General features: G+C 48.7%; 1 protein-coding gene across 4 annotated transcripts in view; it reads right to left on the bottom strand.

Annotated features, from left to right (window-relative positions):
- The window catches only part of TMEM241 (transmembrane protein 241), a 109,583-nt gene extending 82,962 nt beyond the window's left edge, over positions 1-26,621 (bottom strand). For 2 of the 4 annotated variants that reach the window (XR_010786717.1, XM_066579624.1), the window contains exons 1-3: positions 26,414-26,619; positions 21,405-21,451; positions 12,328-12,405 (exon numbers count right to left, since the gene is read on the bottom strand). Coding sequence is in view for 3 of the 4 variants with exons in the window: in XM_066579624.1 (XP_066435721.1) it covers positions 12,328-12,405; positions 21,405-21,451; positions 26,414-26,485 (197 nt within the window). In the remaining variant the exon portion in view is untranslated. Of the gene's footprint in view, positions 1-12,327; positions 12,406-21,404; positions 21,452-26,413 lie in introns of all 4 variants that reach the window. The other 2 variants (XM_066579625.1, XM_066579623.1) reach the window with 2 other exon arrangements.
- Positions 26,622-26,929: the final 308 nt, after the last annotated feature.

The following is a 26,929-nucleotide window of genomic DNA, read 5'->3' as shown; positions in this document are numbered from 1 at the left end:
GATTAATGAGTAGTTTCAGGGAGGGTGTAAGGTCCTCGCACCATCTCTAGTACAACGGCATCCATATTTTACAAAAACATTTATGACCAATATTTTTGTCTATGCAGCAAGCTACGTCTGTGTCTTTTGGTTCAAGACAGACTAAAAACGAATGCCCATCCACTTGTACCTGTTTTTAATATTTAATAAATACACACACACACACATACATATACATACATATACATACATATACATACATACATACATACATACAGTAGCAAGCGGGGGTACACTTGCCACGGGATCGCCCACCTTTGATACCGGAATGGCCACCAACCGTGCAGAAATGCTCCAGAGACGTGGATTCTCTTTAAATCTGGCTCGCCAGCCTTTATTCACAGCACATAACAATGTAAACATACACAGTCCAAATAAGCACCCCACCTGGGTGGTGAGTTTAGGGTCGTCTTCCCTGTCAAACTCGCGCCTTTCTGGGTCCGCACTAGACCCTGGGCTAGCAGCCTTCTAGCTCCACTGAGCTGTCACTCTGGCTCTCTCAGCCAACGTCTCCCCGACTTGGGTACAAGTCCATAAACACCGGACTGGGTGTGAGGTTAGGGTTGTCGTCCCTTTCAACCTCAGGGCCTTTTTGTACTTAGAATAGAATAATCAAGTTGCGACCCCTTTACTTTCCTTACTTAGGATTCAAAAGAATGGTTCTGCCAAATTTCACACACCGGGAAGTTACATAACATAGGCAGTCACTTATTTTAGCACTTAGAATTGAATAATCGAGTTGTGACCCCTTTACTTTTCCTATTTAGGACCTAAAGAATGGGTGTGCCAAATTTCAAGTGTCTACGAAACTGGGAAGTTGGAGCATTAGATTAGGTACATTACACAGGGGTGCCAATACTTTTGCACTTAACATTGAATAATTGAGTTGGAACCCCTTTACTTTTGCTATGTAGGAAGTAAAGAACGGTTGTGCCAACTTTCATGTTTGTATGACACCGGGAAGTTACATTACATGGGGGGGGGGGGTTACTTACTTTTGCACGTAGCTTTAAATAATCGAGTTGTGACCCCTTTACTTTTCCTATTTAGGACATAAAGAATGGTCGTGCCAAATTTCACACTTCTACAACACCGAGAAGTTAAGAGAATTAGTGGCGAATCAGTCAGTCAGTGAGGGCTATCACCGTATATTACTAAATTCATTCCATCCTCTTTCTCCCCTAAAATGAGGTAAAAGGAGTGGGTTGTTGGGCTTAACTCCTCCATTGTCTATAAGCCTGAATCGGAATAAAGTTAGGTTGGCTAAACACGAATCTATTTGCACTCTATGTGCCAAGAATAGAACCCATTGATTTCAATGGGTTTGTTCAAATTTCCATATTTTGCGCATGCAAAAAAGAAAACATATTAGAACACGTTCTATTTTTTTGTGTATTTACAAGCCAAAGGTTCAGGACAATATGCCGACTCGCACACAGAAAATCTTCATCCAATGCGCAAGTTCGTTGCACTGAGGCATGCAATTGCGCAAACGCTATTGTGAAGCCGGCCTTAGGCTGCTGTCAGACAGACTGTTTCAAACGCCACGCTAAACGCTGTAAAGCGCCTCCATTGATTACAATGGGGCTTCTCAGACTAGCCGTAAAAACCTCAAGTTTTTCAAGCACTGTCTGTTCTATTTTCCGGCATTTAAGCGTTTTTAAACGCGATGCGTCGCCCATGGAAGTCAATAGGGGGCATTTTTAACGCTGTAAAAAATGCAGTGTTCCATGTCACCGGCATGAAAAGTGAAAGTGGTGATGTCATCGGCTTGTTGTGTTAAAAGCGCGGTAACAATGCAGGCAAACGCTCACATTTAACCACTCAGACAGCCGCTCAATCGCAACGTTTTGCAGAGCCACGATTTTCAAGCGGTGCATGTTCCATTTTGGGGCATTTAACGCTCCTCATCAAAAGAATCACGGCGCTTTCAGCAACGCCTGTGTGAGGGAAGCCTAAGGCCTCCTGCACACAGGCGTATTTACATTGCGGAGTCTGCAATGGGCATCCACCTCCGGTGCCGCAGAAAATATAGTCCCATAGCCTTCAATAGAGAAACGCCATTTCATCTCCAAGAGCGGAGATCGACTGCGATTTTCCGCTTGCGGAGAATAAATCGCAGCATGCTGCGATTTTGTGTGGGTTACGCACGGTCGGAACTTCAGGGGTCACTGCAGAAGTATCACGGGATGCGCATCACTCCCCCAACACCAGCAGCTGCTGCACATGCGCAACAGAGTGCCAGCGGGCACATCCACAGCGCTCGCAGAAGACGCCGGACAGGTATGCAGGGGTCACCGTCCAGGCACCAGGTCGAATTCCGCTGCGGGAAACCCACATGCAGGGTCCGACCCACCTGTGCGCAGGAGTCCTAAGGGTGAATTCATACCCACGTTAGGGCTCAGTTCAGGGTTTTTCGTAATTCTGCTCCATTGATTTCAGACTGCGTTTTTGTAGCAATAAAAAAAATAAATAAACAAAAGCAAACAAAGCATTTTTTTATTTTTTTTTTTTAAACCCATTGAAATCAATGGGAGGAAAAAAAAATGATCCATTTTTTTCAGCTTTACTTCAGTTTGGCCTCATGTCCACTCGAAAAATACAATCCGTGCAGAATCTGCCGCGCCGCTTTGCTTTAAATGGTATTTTTTTTGCATGCAGATATCCGCACACATTGCTATCAATGTTGCCGATCCACGGCAAAATGGAGCATGCCGCGTTTTTTTCTCCCGCGCGTGAAAAACGCAATTCTTTTAAAATGCCATCCGCTGGTGCAAAAATCAATTTAATGGACCGCAGATGGCCAATGATTCCCTATGGGCAAAATCCGCAATTCCATTTAGCTAGTGGACATGAGGCCTTTCTCTCCTCCAAAAATGGGGCAGAGTCAGAAACCCTGAACGGACCCCAATGCAGGTGTGAATTCATCCTTAAGCCTCATGTCCACAGGCAGATCAGATTCGGGAGACCTGCAGAAACCATTTGCGGGAGATCGCACATTTAATAGTTTTTCCGCACGGATGCACTGCAGATTATCTGCGCGGAAAAAAAATCTGCAACCCCATCTCCCAGCTTTTTCCCCACCTCCCCATTTGATGTTAAACTTCAAATCCATAGTGCATCCGCAATTGTATTTGCGGTTGTACAGAGGATCATCCGCACCCATTGACTTTTACTGAGCCCGTCTGCAAGGAATCGGCACTTAAATGGAGCGTGCTGCGATTTGTTTTCCTGTACCGAACGGTCCGCAAATCAAATCCACATGCTTAAAGGGGTTGTCCCGCGAAACAAAGTGGGGGTATACACTTCTGTATGGCCATATTAATGCACTTTGTAATGTACATTGTGCATTAAATATGAGCCATACAGAAGTTATTCACTTACCTGTTCCGTTGCTAGCGTCCTTGTCTCCATGGTGCCGTCTAATCTTCAGTGTCTAATCGCCCGATTAGACGCGCTTGCGCAGTCCTGTCTTCTGTCTTCTGAATGGGGCCGCTCGTGCCAGAGAGCTACGTGCTCCTCGTAGCTCCGCCCCGTCACGTGTGCCGATTCCAGCCAATCAGGAGGCTGGAATCGGCAATGGACCGCACAGAAGACCTGCGGTCCACCGTGGGTGAAGATCCCGGCGGCCATCTTCACAAGGTAAGTAAGAAGCCACCGGAGCGCGGGGATTCGGGTAAGTACTACCCGTTTTTTTTTTTTATCCCTGCATCGGGTTTGTCTTGCGCCGAATGGGGGGGCTATTGAAAAAAAAACAAAAAACGTTTCGGCGCGGGACAACCCCTTTAAATTCAGTTACAGATGCCAATGCTTCCCTATGGACACTTTGAATTGCGGATCTTCCATGTGAGTGACCCGTGCAGATTTCACAAATCAAATCCGCCCGTAGACATGAGGGCTTACATTAAGTGACTTGTCATTTGCTAATCTGGAAATGCACAAAAACTAGATTTTCCTTGGCGAGATCTCACACGTGGATATTGCCAATTGAAATGGCAGATTCTGCATGTGGATCAACGTGAAATTCTGCGTCAAAAAAAAAAATGTAGATTTTGATGCCGAATTCATGTGGAAGTTTTCCACGGTGAATTCCTCTGAGTGAACATGCCCCGAGGCCACTCTCACACATCCGTTTTTTTTACGCGATTACCGCAGCGGCATAACACTCCCATTATTTTTAATGGAGCCTTGCAGACATGCGCTTGATCACGGCGTCAGAGAACGCTGTCTGCTCTGTTTTACCATGTTTGGCGCACCCCATCACAATGATGGGGTGTGCTAAACCCCGTTGTCGGAGGCAGGAACTTGCATCCGAAAACTAAAGTCAAATGGCAGCAAGACGCTACAATCGAAATCGCAGTGTTTTGCCGGCCGCATGTGTGAGAGTGGCCTGAGGGTATAGTCACTAAAGCCGCTATAACAAGAGGGACAAACGGAGCAGCCCCCCTGCCCACGCTCTCCACCTACTGACACGCACAGAGCTGTCAATCAACAGTCGGAGAGTGGGCTGAGCAAATACAAGTTTCTCCCAAACTACTGCACAGATAGGTACAACAGACATATGGCTGTAATCAGGGTACGTGTCACTAATGTATGCTGTCCCCTGAGAGGTGGTGACAGATTCACTTTAACACGCTGTATGCAATCCTGTGGACTGAAGCTGTATATAACACAGTGCTACAACACATCTCAGGGTAGCTCTAGACTTTCACATTCTTGTAACAGGGTAAATCTACACGTTGCTGACTTGCTGTGGATTTCGGTGCAGATCTGCAGCAGATTTCACCCTTTCAATTTGAATTCAAACGGAAAGCCAACATCTGCTGCAGATCTGTGATTCCATATTTATTTTCCTCTAGAGAAAATAATAGCCAAATAAAATAGAAGAATTATAGAATGTCCCCTCTCACCTGTTCCCCTAAAAGGGTTGTAACTAGAGATGAGCGAACGTACTCGTCCGAGCTTGATATTCGTGCGAATATTAGCGTGTTCGGGATGCTCGGTACTCGTAACGAGTACCACGCGGTGTTCCGGTTACTTTCAGTTTCCTCTCTGAGACGTTAGCGCGCTTTTCTGGCCAATTGAAAGACAGGGAAGGCATTACAACTTCCCCCTGTGACGTTCAAGCCCTATACCACCCCCCTGCTGTGAGTGGCTGGCGAGATCAGGTGTCACCCGAGTATAAAAGTCGGCCCCTCCCGCGGCTCGCCACACATGCCTTGTGACTTAGCTGAGGGAAAGTGCTGCTGCTGGTGCTGCTGTAGGGAGAGCGTTAGGAGTCAGTGTAGGCTTCAAGAACCCCAACGGTCCTTCTTAGGGCCACATCTACCTGTGTGCAGGCTGCTGCTAGCAGTGTTTTTTTTTTGTTTTTTTTTCTCTCAAAATCGGCAGTGCAGAGCATTGCACCCGGTATTAGGGACAGAAGTGGTGCTTAGGCAGGGAGAGTGTTAGGAGTGAGTGTAGCCTTCAAGAACCTCAACGGTCCTTTCTAGGGCCAAATTTAACCGTGTGCAGTACTGTGCTGGCTGCTGTTAGCAGTGTTGCATATTTTTTTTTTTCTAAAAATCGTCTGTGCAGAGCATTGCACCCTCCATTGATACTACAGGGACAGAATTGTGTAGGCAGGGCCACAACACAGTTATTGTTCGTTGAATATACGCAGTGGGTCCTTCCCTTTGCAAAAAAGGACAAAAAATTATATTTGGCCAGACTGTGTCAGTCCTAAGGTCTCCGTGTACGTGTGTGCTGCGTGGAGAACGTACAAAAATCAGACGCAACCAGCTACGCTTTACTGCAGGCTTGCGCCATTGTCTTTCCTGACTGGCAAATACCTGCTCTGCTAGAGTTAATAACTCTGCTACACTAAAGTTGTGTGTCACTTTTTCAGGGCCACACCACAGTTATTAAACGTATTGTTCATTGAATATCCGCAGTGGGGCCCTCCCTTTGCAGAAAAGGACAAAAAATTATATTTGGCCAGCCTGTGTCAGTCCTAAGGTCTCCGTGTACGTGTGTGCTGCGTGGACAACGTACAAAAATCAGACGCAACCAGCTACGGTTTACTGCAGGCTTGCGCCATTGTCTTTCCTGACTGGCAAATACCTGCTCTGCTAGAGTTAATAACTCTGCTACACTAAAGTTGTGTGTCACTTTTTGAGGGCCACACCACAGATATTAAACTTCTTGTTCATTGAATATACGCAGTGGGGTCTTCCCTTTGCAAAAAAGGAAAAGAAATTATATTTGGCCTGCCTGTGTCAGTCCTAAGGGCTCTGGGTACGTGTGTGCTGCGTGGACAACGTACAAAAATCAGACGCAACCAGCTACGGTTGAGTGTAGCCTTGCGCCAATTTCTTTCCTGCCTGGGAAATCAAATCACTGGTAATACAGCATGCTGAGGGGTAGGGGTAGGCCTAGAGGATGTGGACGCGGCCGAGGGCGCGGAGGGCCAAGTGAGGGTGTGGGCACAGGCCGAGCCAGTGCGGTGGCCAGGGGTAGAGGCAGGGCCAGACCGAATAATCCACCAACTGTTTCCCAAAGCGCCCCCTCGCGCCATGCCACCTTGCACAGGTCAAGGTGCTCTACGGTGTGGCAGCTTTTCACAGAGACGCCTGACGACCGACGAACAGTGGTGTGCAACCTTTGTCGCGCCAAGATCAGCTGGGGAGGCACCACCAACAGCATGCGCAGGCATATGATGGCCAAGCACCCCACAAGGTGGGACGATGCCCGTTCACCGCCTCCGGTTTGCACCACTGCCTCTCCCCCTGTGCCCCAACCTGCCACTGAAATCCAACCCCCCTCTGAGGACACAGGCACTACCGTCTCCTGGCCTGCACCCACACCCTCACCTCCGCTGTCCTCGGCCCCATCCAGCAATGTCTCTCAGCGCAGCGTCCAGACGTCGCTAGTGCCACAGTTTGAGCGCAAGCGCAACTACGACGCCACACACCCGCACGCTCAAGCGTTAAACGTGCACATTGCAAAATTGATCAGCCTAGAGATGCTGCCGTATAGGCTTGTGGAAACGGAGGCTTTCAAAAGCATGATGGCGGCGGCTGCCCTGCGCTACTCGGTTCCCAGTCGCCACTACTTTTCCCGATGTGCCGTCCCAGCCCTGCACGACCACGTCTCCCGCAACATTGTACGCGCCCTCACCAACGCGGTTACTGCCAAGGTCCACTTAACAACGGACACGTGGACAAGCACAGGCGGGCAGGGCCACTATATCTCCCTGACGGCACATTGGGTGAATTTAGTGGAGGCTGGGACAGAGTCAGAGCCTGGGACCGCTCACGTCCTACCCACCCCCAGAATTGCGGGCCACAGCTCGGTGGTGGTATCTGCGGCGGTGTATGCTTCCTCCACTAAAGCACCTTCCTCCTCCTCCTCCTCCAACGCAACCTCTGTCTCGCAATCAAGATGTGTCAGCAGCACGTCGCCAGCAGTCGGTGTCACGCGGCGTGGCAGCACAGCGGTGGGCAAGCGTCAGCAGGCCGTGCTGAAACTACTCAGCTTAGGAGAGAAGAGGCACACGGCCCACGAACTGCTGCAGGGTCTGACAGAGCAGACCGACCACTGGCTTGCGCCGCTGAGCCTCCAACCGGGCATGGTCGTGTGTGACAACGGCCGTAAGCTGGTGGCGGCTCTGCAGCTCGGCAGCCTCACGCACGTGCCATGCCTGGCCCATGTCTTTAATTTGGTGGTTCAGCGCTTTCTGAAAAGCTACCCCCACTTGTCATACCTGCTCGGAAAGGTGCGCCAGCTCTGCGCACATTTCCGCAAATCCCACACGCACGCTGCCACCCTGCGGACACTGCAACATAGGTTTAATCTGCCAGTGCACCGACTGCTGTGCGACGTGCCCACACAGTGGAACTCTACGCTCCACATGTTGGCCAGACTCTATGAGCAGCGTAGAGCTATAGTGGAATACCAACTCCAACTTGCGCGACGCAGTGGGAGTCAGCCTCCTCAATTATTTACAGAAGAGTGGCCCTGGTTGGCAGCCATCTGCCAGGTCCTTGGAAAATTTGAGGAGTCTACCCAGGTGGTGAGCGGCGATGCTGCAATCATTAGCGGCACCATTCCTCTGCTATGCTTCTTGAGAAGTTCCCTGCAAAGCATAAAGGCAGACGCTTTGCGCTCGGAAACAGAGCCGGGGGAAGACAGTATGTCGCTGGATAGTCAGAGCACCCGCCTGTCTATATCTCAGCGCGTTGAGGAGGAGGAGGAGGAGCATGAGGAGGATGAGGAGGAGGGGGAAGAGACAGCTTGGCCCACTGCTGAGGGTACACATGCTGCTGGGCTGTCATCCTTTCAGCGTGTATGGCCTGAGGAGGAGGATCCTGAAAGTGATCTTCCTAGTGAAGACAGCCATGTGTTGCGTACAGGTACCCTGGCACACATGGCTGACTTCATGTTAGGATGCCTTTCTCGTGACCCTCGCGTTACACGCATTCTGGCCACTACGGATTACTGGGTGTACACACTGCTCGACCCACGCTATAAGGAGAACCTTCCCACTCTCATTCCCGAAGAGGAAAGGGGTTCGAGAGTGTTGCTATACCACAGGGCGCTGGCGGACAAACTGATGGTAAACTTCCCATCCGACAGCGCTAGTGGCAGAAGGCGCAGTTCCGAGGGCCAGGTAGCAGGGGAGGCGCAGAGATCAGGCAGCATGTACAGCGCAGGCAGGGGAACATTCTCCAAGGCCTTTGCCAGCTTTATGGCTCCCCAGCAAGACTGTGTCACCGCTCCCCAGTCAAGGCTGAGTCGGCGGGAGCACTGTAAAAGGATGGTGAGGGAGTACGTAGCCGATCGCACGACCGTCCTCCGTGACGCCTCTGCCCCCTACAACTACTGGGTGTCGAAGCTGGACACGTGGCCTGAACTCGCGCTGTATGCCCTGGAGGTGCTTGCTTGTCCTGCGGCTAGCGTCTTGTCAGAGAGTGTGTTTAGTGTGGCTGGGGGAATCATCACGGATAAGCGTACCCGCCTGTCAACCGACAGTGCCGGCAGGCTTACACTCATCAAAATGAACAAAGCCTGGATTTCCCCAGACTTCTCTTCTCCACCAGCGGACAGCAGCGATACCTAAGCAATACGTAGGCTGCACCCGCGGATGGAAGCTACGTTCTCTCTCACCATCCAAAACGGGGACATTTCTGCTTCATCAATCTGTGTATAATATTCCTCCTCCTCCTCCTCCTGCTCCTCCTCCTGAAACCTCACGTAATCACGCTGAACGGGCAATTTTTCTTAGGCCCACAAGGCTCACTCAAATAATTTTTCTAAACAATTTTTATACGTTTCAATGCTCTTAAAAGCGTTGAAACTTTAACTTGAACCAATTTTTCGTTAAACTGGGCTGCCTCCAGGCCTAGTTACCACTTAAGCCACATTAACCAAAGCGATTAATGGGTTTCACCTGCCCTCTTGGTTGGGCATGGGCAATTTTTTGGATGTACATTAGTACTGTTGATACAGCAATTTTTGTGGGCCCTCGCCTACAGTGTAATCAAATGAATTTTTAGCCCACCTGCATTACAGCTGACGTTACATCCGCTGTGATGGGCAATGCAATGGGATATTTTTGTGTACCGCCGGTGGCTTCCTGGCACCCACCCATGCTGTAGGTGCACAGGGAATTATAAATGCATCTGTGTCCACTTGTAAAGAACCCCAGTCTGACTGGGGCATGCAGTGTGGGCCGAAGCCTACCTGCATTAAGCACGACATTACTACCTCAGCTGTGTTGGGCAATGCAATGGGATATTTTTATGTACCGCCGGTGGGTTCCAGGGAGCCACCCATGCTGTAGGTGCACACGGAGTTTAACCTACATGTGTCCACTTGTAAAGAACCCCAGTCTGACTGGGGCATGCAGTGTGGGCCGAAGCCCACCTGTATTAAGCACGACATTACTACCTCAGCTGTGTTGGGCAATGCAATGGGATATTTCTATGTACCGCTGGTGGCTTCCTGGCACCCACCCATGCTGTGGGTCCACAGGGAATTATAAATGCATCTGTGTCCACTTGTAAAGAACCCCAGTCTGACTGGGGCATGCAGTGTGGGCCGAAGCCCACCTGCATTAAGCACGACATTACTACCTCAGCTGTGTTGGGCAATGCAATGGGATATTTGTATGTACCGCCGGTGGGTTCCAGGGAGCCACCCCTGCTGTGGGTCCACAGGGACTTCACAATAGGGAGTTGTACCTGCCTGTGTCTATGAATTAAAAACCGCGGTCTGACTGGGGCATGCAGACACCTTGACAGAATGAATAGTGTGTGGCACATAGGTTCCCCATTGCTATGCCCACGTGTGCAGCTCCTGATGGCGGTGGCACAGGATTCTATTTCTCATTGCTTCTGTACAGCATTGTGGGCTATCGCCCCGCCCCTTTTAAAGAGGGTCGCTGCCTAGCCGTGCCAACCTCTGCAGTGTGTGCCTGCGGTTCCTCCTCATGGCAGACGCACTTCTAAATAGACATGAGGGTGGTGAGGCATTAGGGCAGCTGAAGGCTGCGCAGGGACACTTTGGTGTGCGCTGTGGGGGGGAGGGGGGGCGGTTGGGCAGCATGTAACACAGGAGAAGTGGCAGTGGAGTGTCATGCAGGCAGTGATTGTGCTTTGTTGGAGGTAGTGTGGTGCTTAGCTAAGGTATGCCATGCTAATGAGGGCTTTTCAGAAGTAAAAGTTTTTGGGAGGGGGGGGGGGCCCACTCTTGCCGCTATTGTGGCTTAATAGTGGGACCTGTGAACTTGAGATGCAGCCCAACATGTAGCCCCTCGCCTGCCCTATCTGTTGCTGTGTCGTTCCCATCACTTTCTTGAATTGCCCAGATTTTCACACAAGGAAACCTTAGCGAGCATCGGCGACATACAAAAATGCTCGGGTCGCCCATTGACTTCAATGGGGTTCGTTACTCGAAACGAACCCTCGAGCATCGCGAAAAGTTCGTCCCGAATAACGAGCACCCGAGCATTTTGGTGCTCGCTCATCTCTAGTTGTAACAAGATTAGAGGTTACTCCCCATGTACAGGAAAGGGGATAACGATCAGTGGGTTTCCGACTGCTACAACCTCTGTTAACCCTTTGCAATCCAATTTTGGATTCAGGGTTTCCTAGGGGGCTTTCTCTTTCTGCCATTTTACAATGGCGCCATCTGCTGGTTAGAGCCAGTACTGCGGTATGGGACTTGCTGGAGAGGCCCCTTGACAACAGAGCTGACAGTAATATACAGTAAGAAAACCCTGCCGGACGTCTTCCGACATCGGAGCTGCACAGCCTTCAATCAGAATGTCTGAAGACGGTAGACAGTGGATTGGAAAGGGTTAATCATGAGTGGGGGGTCTCGTGTCCCTGTGCAAATGGAGCAGCCGCTGAGCATGTGCGATGCCGCTCCATTCATTTCAAAGGGACTGACATCTGAACACTTGAATGCTACCTGTGGATAGGGAATAACTTCTAATCATGGCACAACCCATTTAACTTAATTTTCTATATGAATTTTTCCCAATTTTTGTTTTAATCCATCATTCCAGACAGACATGAGAATAGCCCACCACCAGCATGCCTGCTCAATGTCCTGCCAATGGGAATCAAAGTAGAAAGCCCGTTGCACACAAACTGATTTGTATTGCAGATTCTGCGATTGCCGTCCATGGTGAAATGCGGACATTTGAAGGCATTTTCGATTTGTAGTTCACACTCGCGTATACAGATTGTGTGTTCCACGAGCGGAAGAAATATCGCAGCATGCTCTACTTTGCCGCAGAATTTGTATATATGGTCTCCATTGATGTCAATGAAGGAGTCCGACCCACAGCCCGTATGCAAGTAACATTGCGTATGGGCTGCAGGTACCCGCGTCATCGCTAAGCGACGGTGCGGGAAATACAAATAAAAAAAAAAAAAACTGTACTGTGCATGACCGCCTGCAGAATAACTAAGGCCGGGCTCACAACTGGAATCCCGGATGCAGAATGCTACCGGCTCCTATGAGCCCAGCCTTAGTCATACTGTGTGAAATGTATTCTTCGCATCATGGCTGGTACAGTTTATTAGTATTTATAGTGTTTTCTTTTACATATACATATGAGTTCAAGACAGAAAACACTCCATTAGCCAATTACAAATAGTGCGGCACTTCCTCTTCAGACTGGTTCTCCTTTCTTCTGAGGACTCTACAAATATCCTGTTCATATACATGGGCTTGGTCCAATGCAAATAGAATCTGGCCAATATATTCTACACAGAGAATAGAAACAAGTTGGTTTACCTGGAAGTGAAATTAATCTCCACCCAGCCTAGCTTCCAGCATACGTGCAGAAAGATGCCACCCACTAACGTCTGCCACCTACGGAAAATAAAACATACTTACATCAACGGATGCAAATGGACAAGGGCGGCTGAACACAAGTGTAATTCACTTCGTGCCGCCCGCATGTGACAGTTGCGTACTTGCTGCGGGCTGTCGATCGCCATGCACTATCTTGGCATGTATATGATGCGGCAAGATAGACCAAGCTGCGATCTTTATCGCATGCGTATTTCACGCAATAGGTCTGATCGTTAGAATGACAGGTTGGTACAACTTATTCCGGGCACAAAACACAAATGCGGAATACGCTGCAACCATACGTTCAAGTGAAGGACCCTTAAGCATCATTTAGGGGTCTATTAAACAACACTCCTCAGTGGATCTTTAGGTCATCACATCTCAAGATCTGCAAGGTGGAATACATTGAACGGACAACGGACACCTGAACCTCACACCTAAATGAGTTTCCGAAACCATGGCCATAAACTAGGAATTAATCCCACTTTTTGCCCCATTTTTAAATTCTCCAACCACCACCTTAGGGTGCATTTACATGGGTGATTTTCACCGTACAACTTTTGTGCATTGCGAGGAATGCAAGGAAATTGCACGAAAAAAGAACCTATTATTCTCAATGGGTCTATTTACATGTGCATTTCTCCTCTTGCAGTGAAAGAGAAAAAAAATGCAGCATGTCCTGTTTTTGGGCGACATCACCTATTATCCCATATGGACTTGGGGCAAAAAAATTGCTAATCACTTTGTTCACCTAAAATGAGGTTTCTTTGTGATAAAATTCCTCTAAAGTGCTGGCCACTAGGTGGCGGTCTTCTAATTCCATTGTCTGTTCAAGTAAAGTCCATCTGTAGTAACAGAGATAACAAGGCAGAACACAGGAACTGGAGGAGAGGGATGACTGGTGCTACACAAAGAAATCTATGGCGAGGAAGGGGAAGACTCAGAGACGCTGCTGGAGCTAATGGTGAGTGATATAAAGCTACTGGAATCACATCTACACTGCCAGGTATTTCTCTAGTGTTCTCTATGCTGACATTATTTGTGTGTGTGCTACAGAGTTAGGAAGCAGAATCTGTTTTCCCCACTTGCAGTGCATAGATGTCCAGCATAACAGCAATCTCCACCTACCAGCTCAGAGAAAACTGAAAACTAGATATACAGCCTGCAGATTGGAAAACTCATGAAAAATGGAAGATAAAGTCAAATAATGGCCAAAAATTGTGTCATCCCTCATGTACACACAGCAGCTTATTCTGAAACATTCGTGTGAGAGAAATATTTAAAAAATAGAAAAAAATAAAAATAGAAGAGCGCGGTACACGTCAGTAAGGTTACGAAACGGTCTCTTTACAACTTTTGGGAGTAATAAAACTGTCTTAGATGCCCATAGCAACCAATCACAGCTCAGCTTTCAATTAGTATTTTGCTCTGGTAAAATGAAAGCTGAGCTGCGATTGGCTGTTAGGGGCAACCAAGACAGTTTTTCTTTAAGGCCTCAGTCAGACGGGCGTTTTTTCGCGCGATTTGCGCATGCGTCCAGCGATTCTTTAAAACCATTGCTTTGCAATGGTATCGGACACATGAGCGCTTTTTTTGCGCTCGTCCGATAAATTATAGAACAGAAATCGCAGATCGCACCCATCTGCGATTCCTGTTCTCTTCTCTATATGCGCTCAATGGGGCCGGCGGCAGCAGCGCCGACCCCATTGAGAACATATAGAAGACAAATCATTCTTCTCTGCCACAGCTGTAACAGCTGTGGCAGAGAAGAACGATGTTTGCCCATTGAATTCAATGGAGCCGGCAATAAAGCCGACTCCATTGAAAGCAATGGGCTGCCGGCGTGCGTGGGATGAATTGTCGGGAAGGGCTTAAATATATAAGCCCTTCCCTGCAATTCATCCAGAAATGTGTTAAAATAAAAAATTATATACACATACACACATTATATATACACATATATATATATATATATATATACACACACACACCTTGTCCCGGCAGACGGAGTTCAACGCGGCCGGCCTGCAGTGGGTGTGAAGGGGGAGTGAGTCAGAGTTGCCCCTGATTGGCTCAGCGCTGAGCCAATCAGGGGCAATTCTGACTCACACCCCCTTCACACCCACTGCAGGCCGGCCGCGCTGAACTCCGTCTGCCGGGACAAGGTGAGTATATATATTTTTTTTCTATTTTAACACATTTCTGGATGAATTGCAGGGAAGGGCTTATATATTTAAGCCCTTCCCGACAATTCATCCCGCGCTCGCCCGCAGCGCATTGCTTTCAATGGAGCCGGCTTTATTGCCGGCTCCATTGAATGCAATGCGCTGGACAGCTCCGGCCCGTTTCTAATGAAACGCGGCTAGGAGCAGATTTTCGGGCGATTTTTGGGCCCCGGTCACGCGATTTGAGGATGCGCATCCGTCATGCGATCCGCAAATCGCTGGAAAAAACGCCCGCGTGACTAAGGCCTTAGAGAGTTCCATAAATCTGCCCTAATGTTTTTCCAATCCAGTGTTGCCTCTGCCCTGGTTTCAGTCTTACATTCAAACAAACTGTAAATTGACAGAACGTTAGGGGTCAATATGGGAGACAGGGATCTCTTTGGTCTCCATCTCACATTTTTTGACCTTGTCAGAGGTCGGCATTTTTCTATGCAGTTTTAAAAAAAGTGACATGGATAAAAACTATGCAGGATGGAAACTGAAGAGGTCAGTTAGAAGTAGGCAATAAAAAGGACTAAAATAAAAAATATGCTACAATTAGTGGATGAATATTCTAGTTATAGGTGGGTACAGTATAACGTTTTTCTCCAATTACCCCGTTATCATCATTTACCTTCCCTATTTCATTAGTGTTGGAAAAAATTCAGATAATAAGTGGGTGCTCCAGGTACATTAGATATTGTAGTTATCACATAAGGTCCAGGTAGAGGAGCGCGCATGATGCTACATAGTCTATTGCAGCTGTGCTTCAACTGCATGGCACTGAAAGAAATTACAGGGGTGTGCCAGTTTCAGCAAATAAAAGGTTACTATTTGTATAAGTAGAAGTCACAATTTTTTAAAGAACTAGGTTTATAAGGTGACCAGATTTTCCCAGGGTCAGAGCGAGACAAAGGGGTGTGGTCAGGGGCGGGGCTTATCACTACATATGATTTTACCTCTGCCAATTCCGCAGCATTTCTGCATCCAAAAAACAGTCAAAATACGTACCATCGGTGCAGATTTTGACTGGGAATCAGGTGCATATCGGCTGCTGATTTCATACCATGCGGCACTTCCCCTCACCTCCTCCGAAGGCTTTCCACTGTCAGCGCTCCCTGGCCTCCGATTCCCAGCGGCCTGTAGTGGCCTCACCTGACCAACATCATCTGACCAGCGGCGCCGCAACTGACCAAGCCGCTGGGGAGCGCTGACAGCAGAAAACCCTTGGAGGAGGTCAGGGGGGAGCGCCACTAAGTATCTGCAGCTGATTTTTAGTTAAAACCTGCACCAGTAATACAGATTTTGACTGTTTTCTTTTACCTGCGGAAATTTCCGTTGCAGACATTCCGCAGCATTTCTGCCAGTGTAAACATACCCCAAGTAAGCTTAAGGTATGCTCATAACAGTGAGCCCCACAGTAGCGCCAGTAGATTTAGCGCCCCCCCTATACAAGACCCAGCAATAATACTGACCCCCACAGTGGCCCCAGTATTATTAGCGCTCCCCTATACCAGCCCCAGCAATAGTAGTGACCCCCACAGTACTCCAATAGTACTAGTGTTCCCTGATACTATCCCCAGCAATAATAGTGACCCCCCCCCCACAGTATCTGCAGCAATAAAAGTAATCCCCACAGTATCCCCACCAATAATAGTGATCCCCTCAGTATCCCTAGCGATAATAATGACCCCCACAGAAGCCGCACAGTATTATCACTCCCCCCTAGCCCCTTATACTTACCTCTTCCTGGTCTTCACAGCGCCGACACCCTTCTCAGTACTGCTGCGGGCAGGCGGAAGTGTGTGCGTCCACAGCAGCTTCTCCTCTCTCCTCTCCTCTTGCGGAACCAAAGTGGAGAGGTCAGAGGAGGAGGGGATGAAGATCCATTACCACCCCAGCTGGTAATCACTATAATGGTGACCCGATGTCCCGAAAGCGGGACAAATGGCTGTCCCGCTGGAGTCTTGGCAGAAAGTGGGACACAGGGTCCCAAATTGGGACTCTCTCGCCTAAATCGGAACGTCTGGTCACCTTAATGTTTATCAATTCCTCTGCTTATAGTCATTCAATAGAAACGTTCCCAGATTACTTTGAGTAGATAAACGTCTGTTCACTGTCATGCAAGAGACTTATGAAGGGAAAGCCAAGCCTACACGTAAAATTGTCAATTCAATGTACACCAGCCCATGCCATTTAAAAAAAAACGTAGGTGTGACTTGTCAGGAGGGGAGTGGTCACCCAGTCCAAAAGATTAAGGCCGGTCTTACATGACCGGATTTAAATTGCGCATTCTGCGTTGCTGTCCATGCGGATGATCCTCGGTAAAACGCAGGCATTGAAAGGCATGTGCTTTCGATATTTTATTCACACTTGCAGATACGAATTGCGTATTCCGCGAGCAGAAGAAATATCACAGCATGCTCTATTTTGCTGCAGAATCCGCACGGACGGCCTCCATTGAAGTAAAAGGAAGTGTCCAACCCGCAGCCCATATGCAATTAACTTTGTGTACAGCCTGTGGGTACCCGCATCATCGCTAAGCGACGGCGCAGGAAATACAAAGACAAAAACTGTACTGCACATGACCCCCTGCAAGCCTCCGCGGTCATCCACAGTACAGTTTAGTAAGGTACGCAGGGTCGCCGGATGGGCTTACACGAACGGGGTGGATTCTGTATACAAATTTATTAAACACCGACTACCATTAAAAATTACCGTTTATTAAATACACATTTAAAAAAATCTCCACAATTAAAAATAAACATAATAAAATATAAGAAGCAAAATAATGTGAATGGATTCACTGATAATGGAGGGAGTAGAACATTCTGTTATAGATTTGTTTTAAATTACAGAGATTTTTATTAAGGCATATTTATAAAAGGTTCATTTTTAATGGTAGTCGGTGATTTCTAGATTTTGCTGTGGGCTCTCATTGTTATCATTGGCCTAGTGACGGTCGATTGGTGATTTTAAGTATAATTTATGTCAGAAACTGGGGTGAATTATAGAAGAAAACTTTTCCAGTTCAAGGTTGGCACAGATTTCTACCTAGGCGTACGGACGACCCAAGAGCCACCTAATGTATGAAGATGCCCCTCATATAAGAGGAGTATCTTACTCCAGCGGGGATTATATTAATACCAGTCCTGAAACGTCCATCTTAATAAATAAGGTGGTTTAAACGCAAGCAGATAATCCAATTAATGAGTGACGATCGATAATATAGCATGCCGATCAGTACTCATTCCGCCCATTTACATGCCGCAGATGATCACTAGCATGGGCATGAGCAATCATTAATTTGATGAATCAACCCAATAGAGATTTTTTTATATGGGCCGATTATTGGGCAAGGCAGTGTTCACCAGCCTGTGTAAGTGCGCGTTCACACACTGCGGAAACAATGTAATGGAAACATTTACTATTAAAGTGAATGGGATTAAAGAAAAAAAAAAAGCTACGGATCTGAAACTGAATTGTAATGCTAACCTGTTATTTTGCTGCGTTTCCGCAACGTGTGACCTGCTAGGAAGCCAGCTCTGCAGCCTATCAGGTTCAGGGGGCGCGACCCGGCTGTCAGTCTTTGACGCCACCAGGAAGTCCTGGTGGAGACAAGATACAATAATACCGCTCTAGTACCCTGTTGTAAAGCCCTTTAGCTTGGATACAAGATGTGATACAGGTGGGTATGGAGGCTCTAGTACCCTGTTGTACCACCTCCAGCTTGGATACAAGATGTGATAAGGGCAGGCATGGAGACTCTGGTACCCTGTTTTACTGCCTCTAGCTTGGATGCAAGGTGTGATACGGGCGGGCATGGAGGCTCTAGCACCCAGTTGTACCACCTCTAGCTTGGCTACAAGATGTAATACTGGCGGGCATGGAGACTCTGGTACCCTGTTGTACTGCCTCTAGCTTGGATACAAGATTTTATACTGGTGGGCAGGGAGGCTCTAGTACCCTGTTATACCACCTCCAGCTTGGATACAAGATGTGATACAGGTGGGTATGGAGGCTCTAGCATCCTGTTGTACCGCCTCTAGCTTGGATACAAGATGTGATACTGGTGGGCATGGAGGCTCTAGTAACTTGTTGTACCGCCTCCACCTTGGATACAAGATGTGATAAGGGCAGGCATGGAGGCTCTGGTACCCTGTTGTATACAAGCTGTAGCTTGTATACAAGATGTGATACAGGCAAGCATGGAGGCTCTAGTATCTTGTTGTACCGCCTCTAGCTTGGCTACAAGATATAATACTGGCGGACATGGAGGCTCTAGTACCCTGTTGCACTGCCTACAGCTTGTATACAAGATGTGATACAGGCAGGCATGGAGGCTCTCGTACCCTGTTGTACCGCCTCTAGCTTGGATACAAGATGTGATACAGGCGGGCATGGAGGCTCTAGTACCCTGTTGTACCGCCTCTAGTTTCGATACAATATGTGATATAGGGTAGTATGGAGGTTCTAGTACCCATAGGTTTAGCTGTGCATACGGAACCTATGCTTGCAAACTCATAGGCTGTCAAAGTTGGTGACCCAGATGGTCCCATACATGATCTATTGGCAATAAATCTGGTGACCGGGCAGCCACAGAAGTGTGGCAATGTTGTGGAGGCATTCCTATGACCCCCTTGTGTGTGCAGCCAAGCATTATCCAGCTGGAAGATGCCTCTTGGAAACCGCCATGAGAGGAACACATGTGGCTGCAGGATGCCCTGAACATATCGTTGAGCTGCCATTGTTCCTTGTACCACTACTATGGGTGACCGACTGTTGTATATGATTCCCCCCCACCCCTTTCTTCCCAAACCATCACACCAGCAGTGGGGATAGTGTGCGCTCCACAACAAAGGCAGAATCGAGGCACTCACCCCTAGGTCTTCAGACATGAACATGTCCGTCGTCCGTGCCCAAACAAAACCTGGACTCATCACTAAGGACAACCAAGTTGCCCACCGTAGTGTCCAGTTTAGTCATTCACGACACCACTGTCAACAGAAGCAACAGTGGATAGGTGTTGAAGGCAGTATACGCAATGGGTGCCGTAAGACCAAATGTCCTTCAAGCAAGTTCCTGGAAATAGTTCTGAAAGACACAGGGGTGTAACGATGGTGCCACCTGTATCTGCATGGTAGAGAGCAAAACAGTTGGAGCTGCTTGTACTTGTCGGATGATCAGACGATCCTCTCTACTGGTGGTCTTTTGAGGACATCCTGAGCCCGATCACCTTGTGTGCCCTCACACATCCACTGGTCCCAACACCTTCTAACAGTCTGGTCAGAACGGCCCAGTTGGCGGCAATTTGTAAATACGCCCATCCAGATACTCCAATTCCAATAATGCTCCCCCTCTCAAACTCTTAACTGGGCAAAATCTCTTTGATTGTATCGTAGAGACATCTAAAGGTCAAAAAGCTCTACACAAGCGGAAAAGGAGGTCACTATATACAAGTAGCCTCTAAGAGCCACTTTAAGGACCTCAGGTGGCAAGACCATTCAACTAATGATGCCACAACTCTAATCATCTGCATATCTGCCTGAGATGTAACTGCATGCCCAGTTTTGCAGCAAAACGACAACTTCTTCCAGATGCTGGATTTTTTTTTCACAAGGAGCGTAGCAATCAATACCCGTGTTTCAAGACCAAGTCGCTATATGGAAATCACTAGTGATTTAACAGCAATAAGTCACTGCCTTATAGCCTAATAGTCCTTTTACACGGGCCGATTATAGGGCTTGAGCATTCCTCAAACATTCTTTCCTCCGACAATCAAGCCATGCAAAGAGACCAACGATCAGCTGGGTGATCGGCTCATTTATTCCAGCTTGACATTTGCTGCTCATCTCCCCATGTAAACAGAGAGACATGCACCCAATCAATGATAGCAGCATGGGGGGCTTGATTGGGGTAACGATTCACTCGCACATAGCAAATTGTGAACGATCTTTATCCTTATGTACAGCAAGATTTGTGCGACTTGAGAGATTGTGCCAAATAATGCCTAGGTCCAACCCCAACCTTAAAGCTCACATGAGCAGATTTCCATATTTGCACGTAATACAGTCCTGAATCCCCATACACTGGCACGGGGGGATTCAAATGTGTTTTTCACAGGCATATTTTACAGGCATGGAAAAAAATTTGCAGCATGTCTTATTTTGGGCCGTGTTACGAACCAAAATCGGCCATGCTAGTCTACAGGAGCGTAAAAAATACCCAGTGAATACGCATGATGGCAGGAGGAATCCATTGAACTTTCTTGCTACTTTTTTGCATTCCTGAAATGAGGAATAAGAATAAAGAATGAGATTTATTTGCTGAAACTGGAACACACTTATGATTGGACAACGGATTTCTAAGTAAGCCGAGTTGTAAAATGAAGTATAATGGTAGTAAATAAAGTGTTACTGTACTACCTGAACCTCTGTATGTATGGTGTAGACAAGACATTCAGGAGGTCCCGACATACTGTATCCTATCATACACACCACTTGTCATCCCATCTTACTGACTGAAAGGGAAACAAATATTGTTCCCCCATGCAGAAGATCTGAAAAGTCCCAGCAGTGGAGGAAACGTTCGGTATAGGTAGAGTCCATACTAGTTCCTCCCACAAAAGATAGCAGACCTGCATGGGGCTAAATGGGTACATCCCTTACCTGGCAGCACAAAATCCAGACCCGACTAGTGAGCCTGCTTACACCCAGCAGGACCGAGCACATACTGTAGCTTCAATTATTTGAAGCAGATACTTACAATGATATTTACTTAGAGAAAATGTTTGATGCAAATATAAATACTTACCCTTGAAAAAGGGTAGGAAAGGTAAATTTCAGAATAGACAGAACATACTGGAAAACAAAAACCAGGTTAATTGGACAGACTCCAATACGTTAGAACATCAAAAACCTAATAAGACATAAAAAATACATATAATGTAAAAACATTTGACAACAAATTCTGTAAATGTTACAATGAAAAAAAAATCCACAAATAAAAAAGATATAAAGGTAACCCATGTACACAGCTGACCTTATATCACCCCTACTGAAAGCCGCCTATAGATAGTCACATATCTCACCAGGCTCACACGAGCTGGCTGGATTCTGTATGCGGGAGGCCCGCAGCGGATTCGGGCTGTGAGCCCAGCTGGTGACCCTACGGACCTCCATTAACTGTACTGCGGATGACTGAAGGTTCGCAGGTGCTCATGCGCAGTATAGGCTTTTTTTTTCTCTGTTTGTATTTCCCGCGCCATTGCTTAGCGATGATGCGGGTACACACAGTCCATGCGCAATGTTAAAGGGGTTGTCTCGCGGCAGCAAGTGGGGTTATACACTTCTGTATGGCCATATTAATGCACTTTGTAATATACATCGTGCATTAAATATGAGCCATACAGAAGTTATTCACTTACCTGCTCCGTTGCTAGCATCCCCGTTGCCATGGTTCCGTCTAACTTCGGTGTCTTCTTGCTTTTTTAGACGCGCTTGCGCAGATGCATCTTCTCCCTTCGGCTGGTCTTGGAAGCATCGGCGTTTTGGCTCCGCCCCCTTTTCGCGTCATCGCGTAGCTCCGCCCCCGTCATGTGCCGATTCCAGCCAATCAGGAGGCTGGAACCGGCACACGTCATGGGGCGGAGCTACGCGATGATGCGTACAAGGGGGCGGAGCCAAAACGCCGATGCTTCCAAGACCAGCCGAAGGGAGAAGATGCATCTGCGCAAGCGCGTCTAAAAAAGCAAGAAGACACCGAAGTTAGACGGAACCATGGCAACGGGGACGCTAGCAACGGAGCAGGTAAGTGAATAACTTCTGTATGGCTCATATTTAATGCACGATGTATATTACAAAGTGCATTAATATGGCCATACAGAAGTGTATAACCCCACTTGCTGCCGCGAGACAACCCCTTTAAGTATGTATGTGCTGCGGGTCAAACGCCTCCATTGACCTCAATGCAGGGTGTCTGCGCAGATTCTGTGGCAAAATAGAGCATACCGCGATTTTTCTTCAGCTAACGGAATACGCAATTCGTATCCGCGAGGATGTGTCACATCTATACCCATCAAAATAACACAGCGACGAGAAGCACTCTCATTACGTGTCCATAGAAATGACTGTACGGACCCGACAGGTTCACAGAGATCAGCGTGCAGATCACATGTATAGGCTGTAACTTATAGCCCAGCTGTAATGAATTCCATCATTTAAGAGGGAAAAAAGTAAAGTACGCATTACAATACAAGTAAAAAAAAACAAAAACATTTTTTGGCTTCTATGGCTTCTATTCCCTTTTATAACATATGTAAGGACAATTTCCCAGTTCAGTAATTATAATAATAATAGTAATAATAAACTTTATTTGTATAGCGCCAACATATTCCGCAGCGCTTACATAGACAGGGGGGAATACAGAAAGACAAAATACAAACATTACAGAACCACGGTTACATATAGTAATCAGTTGATGGAAACAATAGGGGTGAGGGTCCTGCTCCAACGAGCTTACATACTACAAGTAATGGGGTGATACAGAAGGTAAAGGGGCTGGAGATGTGCGCGGTATGGCATGGTGGAGAGTGAGCGATGTTATACACATAGACAATGGTCAGACATTTAGCCGTGTGACGGCAGAAACGGTGTGACTGCAGGAGCGGTTTATGATGGCTAGCAGGGATTGCAGTCAGTAGGTCAGGGAGCATGTTATCAGGCGGAGTACAGAGGGGTTTGTTTAGGGAATGCGGTATGCCTCCCTGAAGAGGTGCGTTTTTAGAGCACGCCTGAAGTTCTGCGAGTCCTGGATTGCTCGGGTAGCCTTTGGTAGTGCGTTCCAGAGGACCGGTGCTGCTCTGGAGAAGTCTTGGAGGCAGGAATGAGAAGTTCGAATTAAAGGGGCGCTCAGTCTGGTTTCATTAGCAGAGCGGAGAGCCCGGGCTGGTTGATGGATTGAGATGAGGGAGGCGATATAGGGGGGCGCTGTACTGTGGAGGGCTTTGTGGATAGCGAGTTTGAATTGAATTCTGTATTTAACGTAATACAAGTAATTGGTCAGATTTGAACATTTGTGAACAATTAGCTATAAAAGGCATATTGGCCATATGAATAGTAATTAGAGATGAGCGAGCACCAAAATGCTCGGGTGCTCGTTACTCGAGTCGAACTTTCAGTGATGCTCGAGAGTTCGTTTCGAGTAACGAACCCCATTGAAGTCAATGGGCGACCCGAGCATTTTTGTATTTCGCCGATGCTCGCTAAGGTTTCCATTTGTGAAAACCTGGGAAATTCAAGAAAGTGATGGGAACGACACAGCAACGGATAGGGCAGGCGAGGGGCTACATGTTGGGCTGCATCTCAAGTTCACAGGTCCCACTATTAAGCCACAATAGTGGCAAGAGTGAGACCCCCCCCCTGCACTGTCAGCATAAAGATCGTTCTCCTCTGCCACAGCTGTAACAGCTGTGGCAGAGAAGAACGATGTTAGCCCATTGAATTCAATGGAGCCGACAATACAGCTGGCTCCATTGAAAGCAATGGGCTGCCGGCGATCGCGGGATGACTTGTCGGGAAGGGCTTAAATATATAAGCCCTTCCCTGCAATTCATCTAGAAATGTGTAAAAATAAAATATATATATATATATATATATATACATATACACTCACCTGGTCCCGGCAGACGGAGTTCAGCGCGGCCAGCCGCAGTCCTCCTCAACTGCTCTGAACAGCTGTGAGTAGTATTCAGCAGCCGGGGATTTAAAATCCCCGCCTGCTGAATGAGCTGCCTCTGATTGGTCACAGCCTGACCAATCAGAGGCAGATTTCACTCACACACCCATTCATGAATTTATGAATGGGTGAGTGACTGCTGTCTCTCATCTGATTGGTCCCGCTGAGCCAATCAGAGGAAGCGGTGAGATTCTCTTGTGCCTATCACTTTGGCGATTCGACCAACTTGCAGTCCTCAGCTGACCTACTTGCTCTTCAAAGTCCCTGCCCCTAGGACAGCATAGAGTTGCCAAACCACGTCACTTCTCCTTACCACCTGGTCAAGAACTCTGCGGAGATGACTCTTCATTTTACTCACTTGGCCTGGGTTCAGGACCAGCGTGCCATGCTCATTCTTCAATTATCTCATGCTTCTTGTCATTTCAGACCAGTGTTTCCTGACCCCAGTCCTCAGGGACCACCAACAGGTCAGGTTTTCGGGATTTCCTCAGTATTGCACAGGAGATGTAATTATCCTGTGCAGGCTCCACTATACAGCTGTCAGTGGCTGGGTGGGGGAGGAGCAGGACTCGCAGGCTCTTCCCTACAGCTGTCAGTGGCCACGTGAGGGTGGAGTGGGACTGATATGCTCCACCATACAGCCGTCAGTAGCCACGTGCTGGAGGAGTGAGACTCGCAGGCTACTCCCTACAATTGTAGGTGGACAGGAGGGGGAGGAGAAGGTCTCGCAGGCTCCTCCCTATAGCTGTCAGAGGGCCATGTGGGGGAGGAGTGGGACAGGCAGGCTCCTCCCTACAGCTGGCAGTCTGCAGGAGGTGATAGCTTCGCAGTCTCCTCCCTATAGCTGTCATTGACGATGTGGGGGAGGAGCAGGACTCAAGCTCCTCCCTACAGCTTTCAGCGGTAGCGTGGGGGAGGTACGAGACTCGCAAGCTCCTCCCCACAGCAGTCAGTGGCCAGGTGGTGGTGGAGCCGTACTCGCAGGCTCCCCCCTACAGCTGTCAGTGGCCATGAGGGGGAGGAGTGAGCCTAGCAGGCTCCTCCCTACAGCTGTCAGTGGCCGGGTTGGGGAGGAGCTGGACTCACAGGCTCCTCCCTACAGCTGTCAGTGGCCGGGTTGGGGAGGAGCTGGACTCACAGGCTCCTCCCTACAGCTGTCAGTGGCCGGGTTGGGGAGGAGCTGGACTCACAGGCTCCTCCCTACAGCTGTCAGTGGCCGGGTTGGGGAGGAGCTGGACTCACAGGCTCCTCCCTACAGCTGTCAGTGGCCGGGTTGGGGAGGAGCTGGACTCACAGGCTCCTCCCTACAGCTGTCAGTGGCCGGGTTGGGGAGGAGCTGGACTCACAGGCTCCTCCCTACAGCTGTCAGTGGCCGGGTTGGGGAGGAGCTGGACTCACAGGCTTCTCCCTACAGCTGTCAGTGGCCGAGTTGGGGAGGAGCTGGACTCACAGGCTCCTCCCTACAGCTGTCAGTGGCCATGTGGGGGAGGAGTGAGACTCACAGGCTCCTCCCTACAGCTGTCAGTGGCCATGTGGGGGAGGAGTGAGACTCACAGGCTCCTCCCTACAGCTGTCAGTGGCCATGTGGGGGAGGAGCTGGACTCACAGGCTCCTCCCTACAGCTGTCAGTGGCCGGGTTGGGGAGGAGCTGGACTCACAGGCTCCTCCCTACAGCTGTCAGTGGCCGGGTTGGGGAGGATCTGGACTCACAGGCTCCTCCCTACAGCTGTCAGTGGCCGGGTTGGGGAGGAGCTGGACTCACAGGCTCCTCCCTACAGCTGTCAGTGGCCATGTGGGGGAGGAGTGAGACTCACAGGCTCCTCCCTACAGCTGTCAGTGGCCGGGTTGGGGAGGATCTGGACTCACAGGCTCCTCCCTACAGCTGTCAGTGGCCGGGTTAGGGAGGATCTGGACTCACAGGCTCCTCTAGGAGTCCTGCCAGAACTCACAAGAAGACACGGACTATGGAGGACCGCCAGGAACACAGTTGATAAATAACCATACATCTTGCAGTGGGCAGCAGCCCCCCTCCTCATCACCCCCCTGCACACAGTCATGTGACAGCTCGCCGGGTGCCACAGAATTACCTTGTTCGTGAAGTAGAACGCCAGATAGAAGGAGCAATAGGTGAGCCCCACGGCGGGGCCCCGAAAATACATCTGTCACCGCATCACCCGTCAGAGCCGAGCGCAGGAAGCTGCTAGACCTGCTGTACCGGCACGGGAGCTGCGCCAGCTGCGGGCCGCCATGACACCTCCACGTGGAACAGCAGCTGCTCCAATCAGCGTGCGGGAAAGACCCAGCAAGAACTAGAGAGCTCCCCCTGCTGGCGGCCAGGCAGAGCGACAATCACAAGCGCCGCACTGAAGAAAGCTCGGCGCGTCCACGGAGACCGGCTCTAATGTCCGCATTATCAGACCTGGTCTCCAGCACGGAAGCCCAAACATCGTCCGACATTAGAGCCTTCACACGGCCTGATTATTGTGTAAGAACATTCTCCGGAACTCTAGTTTGCCCAGTGCTTTGTCTGACATCGCTGACAAATGAGCGGCCGCGGTCGTCAGATAATCGCAGCTTTTACGTGTAAACATGCTCATGTGTGC

This window comes from Eleutherodactylus coqui, chromosome 9 (genome assembly GCF_035609145.1).
Source record: "Eleutherodactylus coqui strain aEleCoq1 chromosome 9, aEleCoq1.hap1, whole genome shotgun sequence".
NCBI classification, from domain to species: Eukaryota; Metazoa; Chordata; class Amphibia; order Anura; family Eleutherodactylidae; genus Eleutherodactylus; species Eleutherodactylus coqui.
Note: the sequence above shows the minus strand (reverse complement) of the source record. Positions and strands in the feature narration are given on the sequence as shown.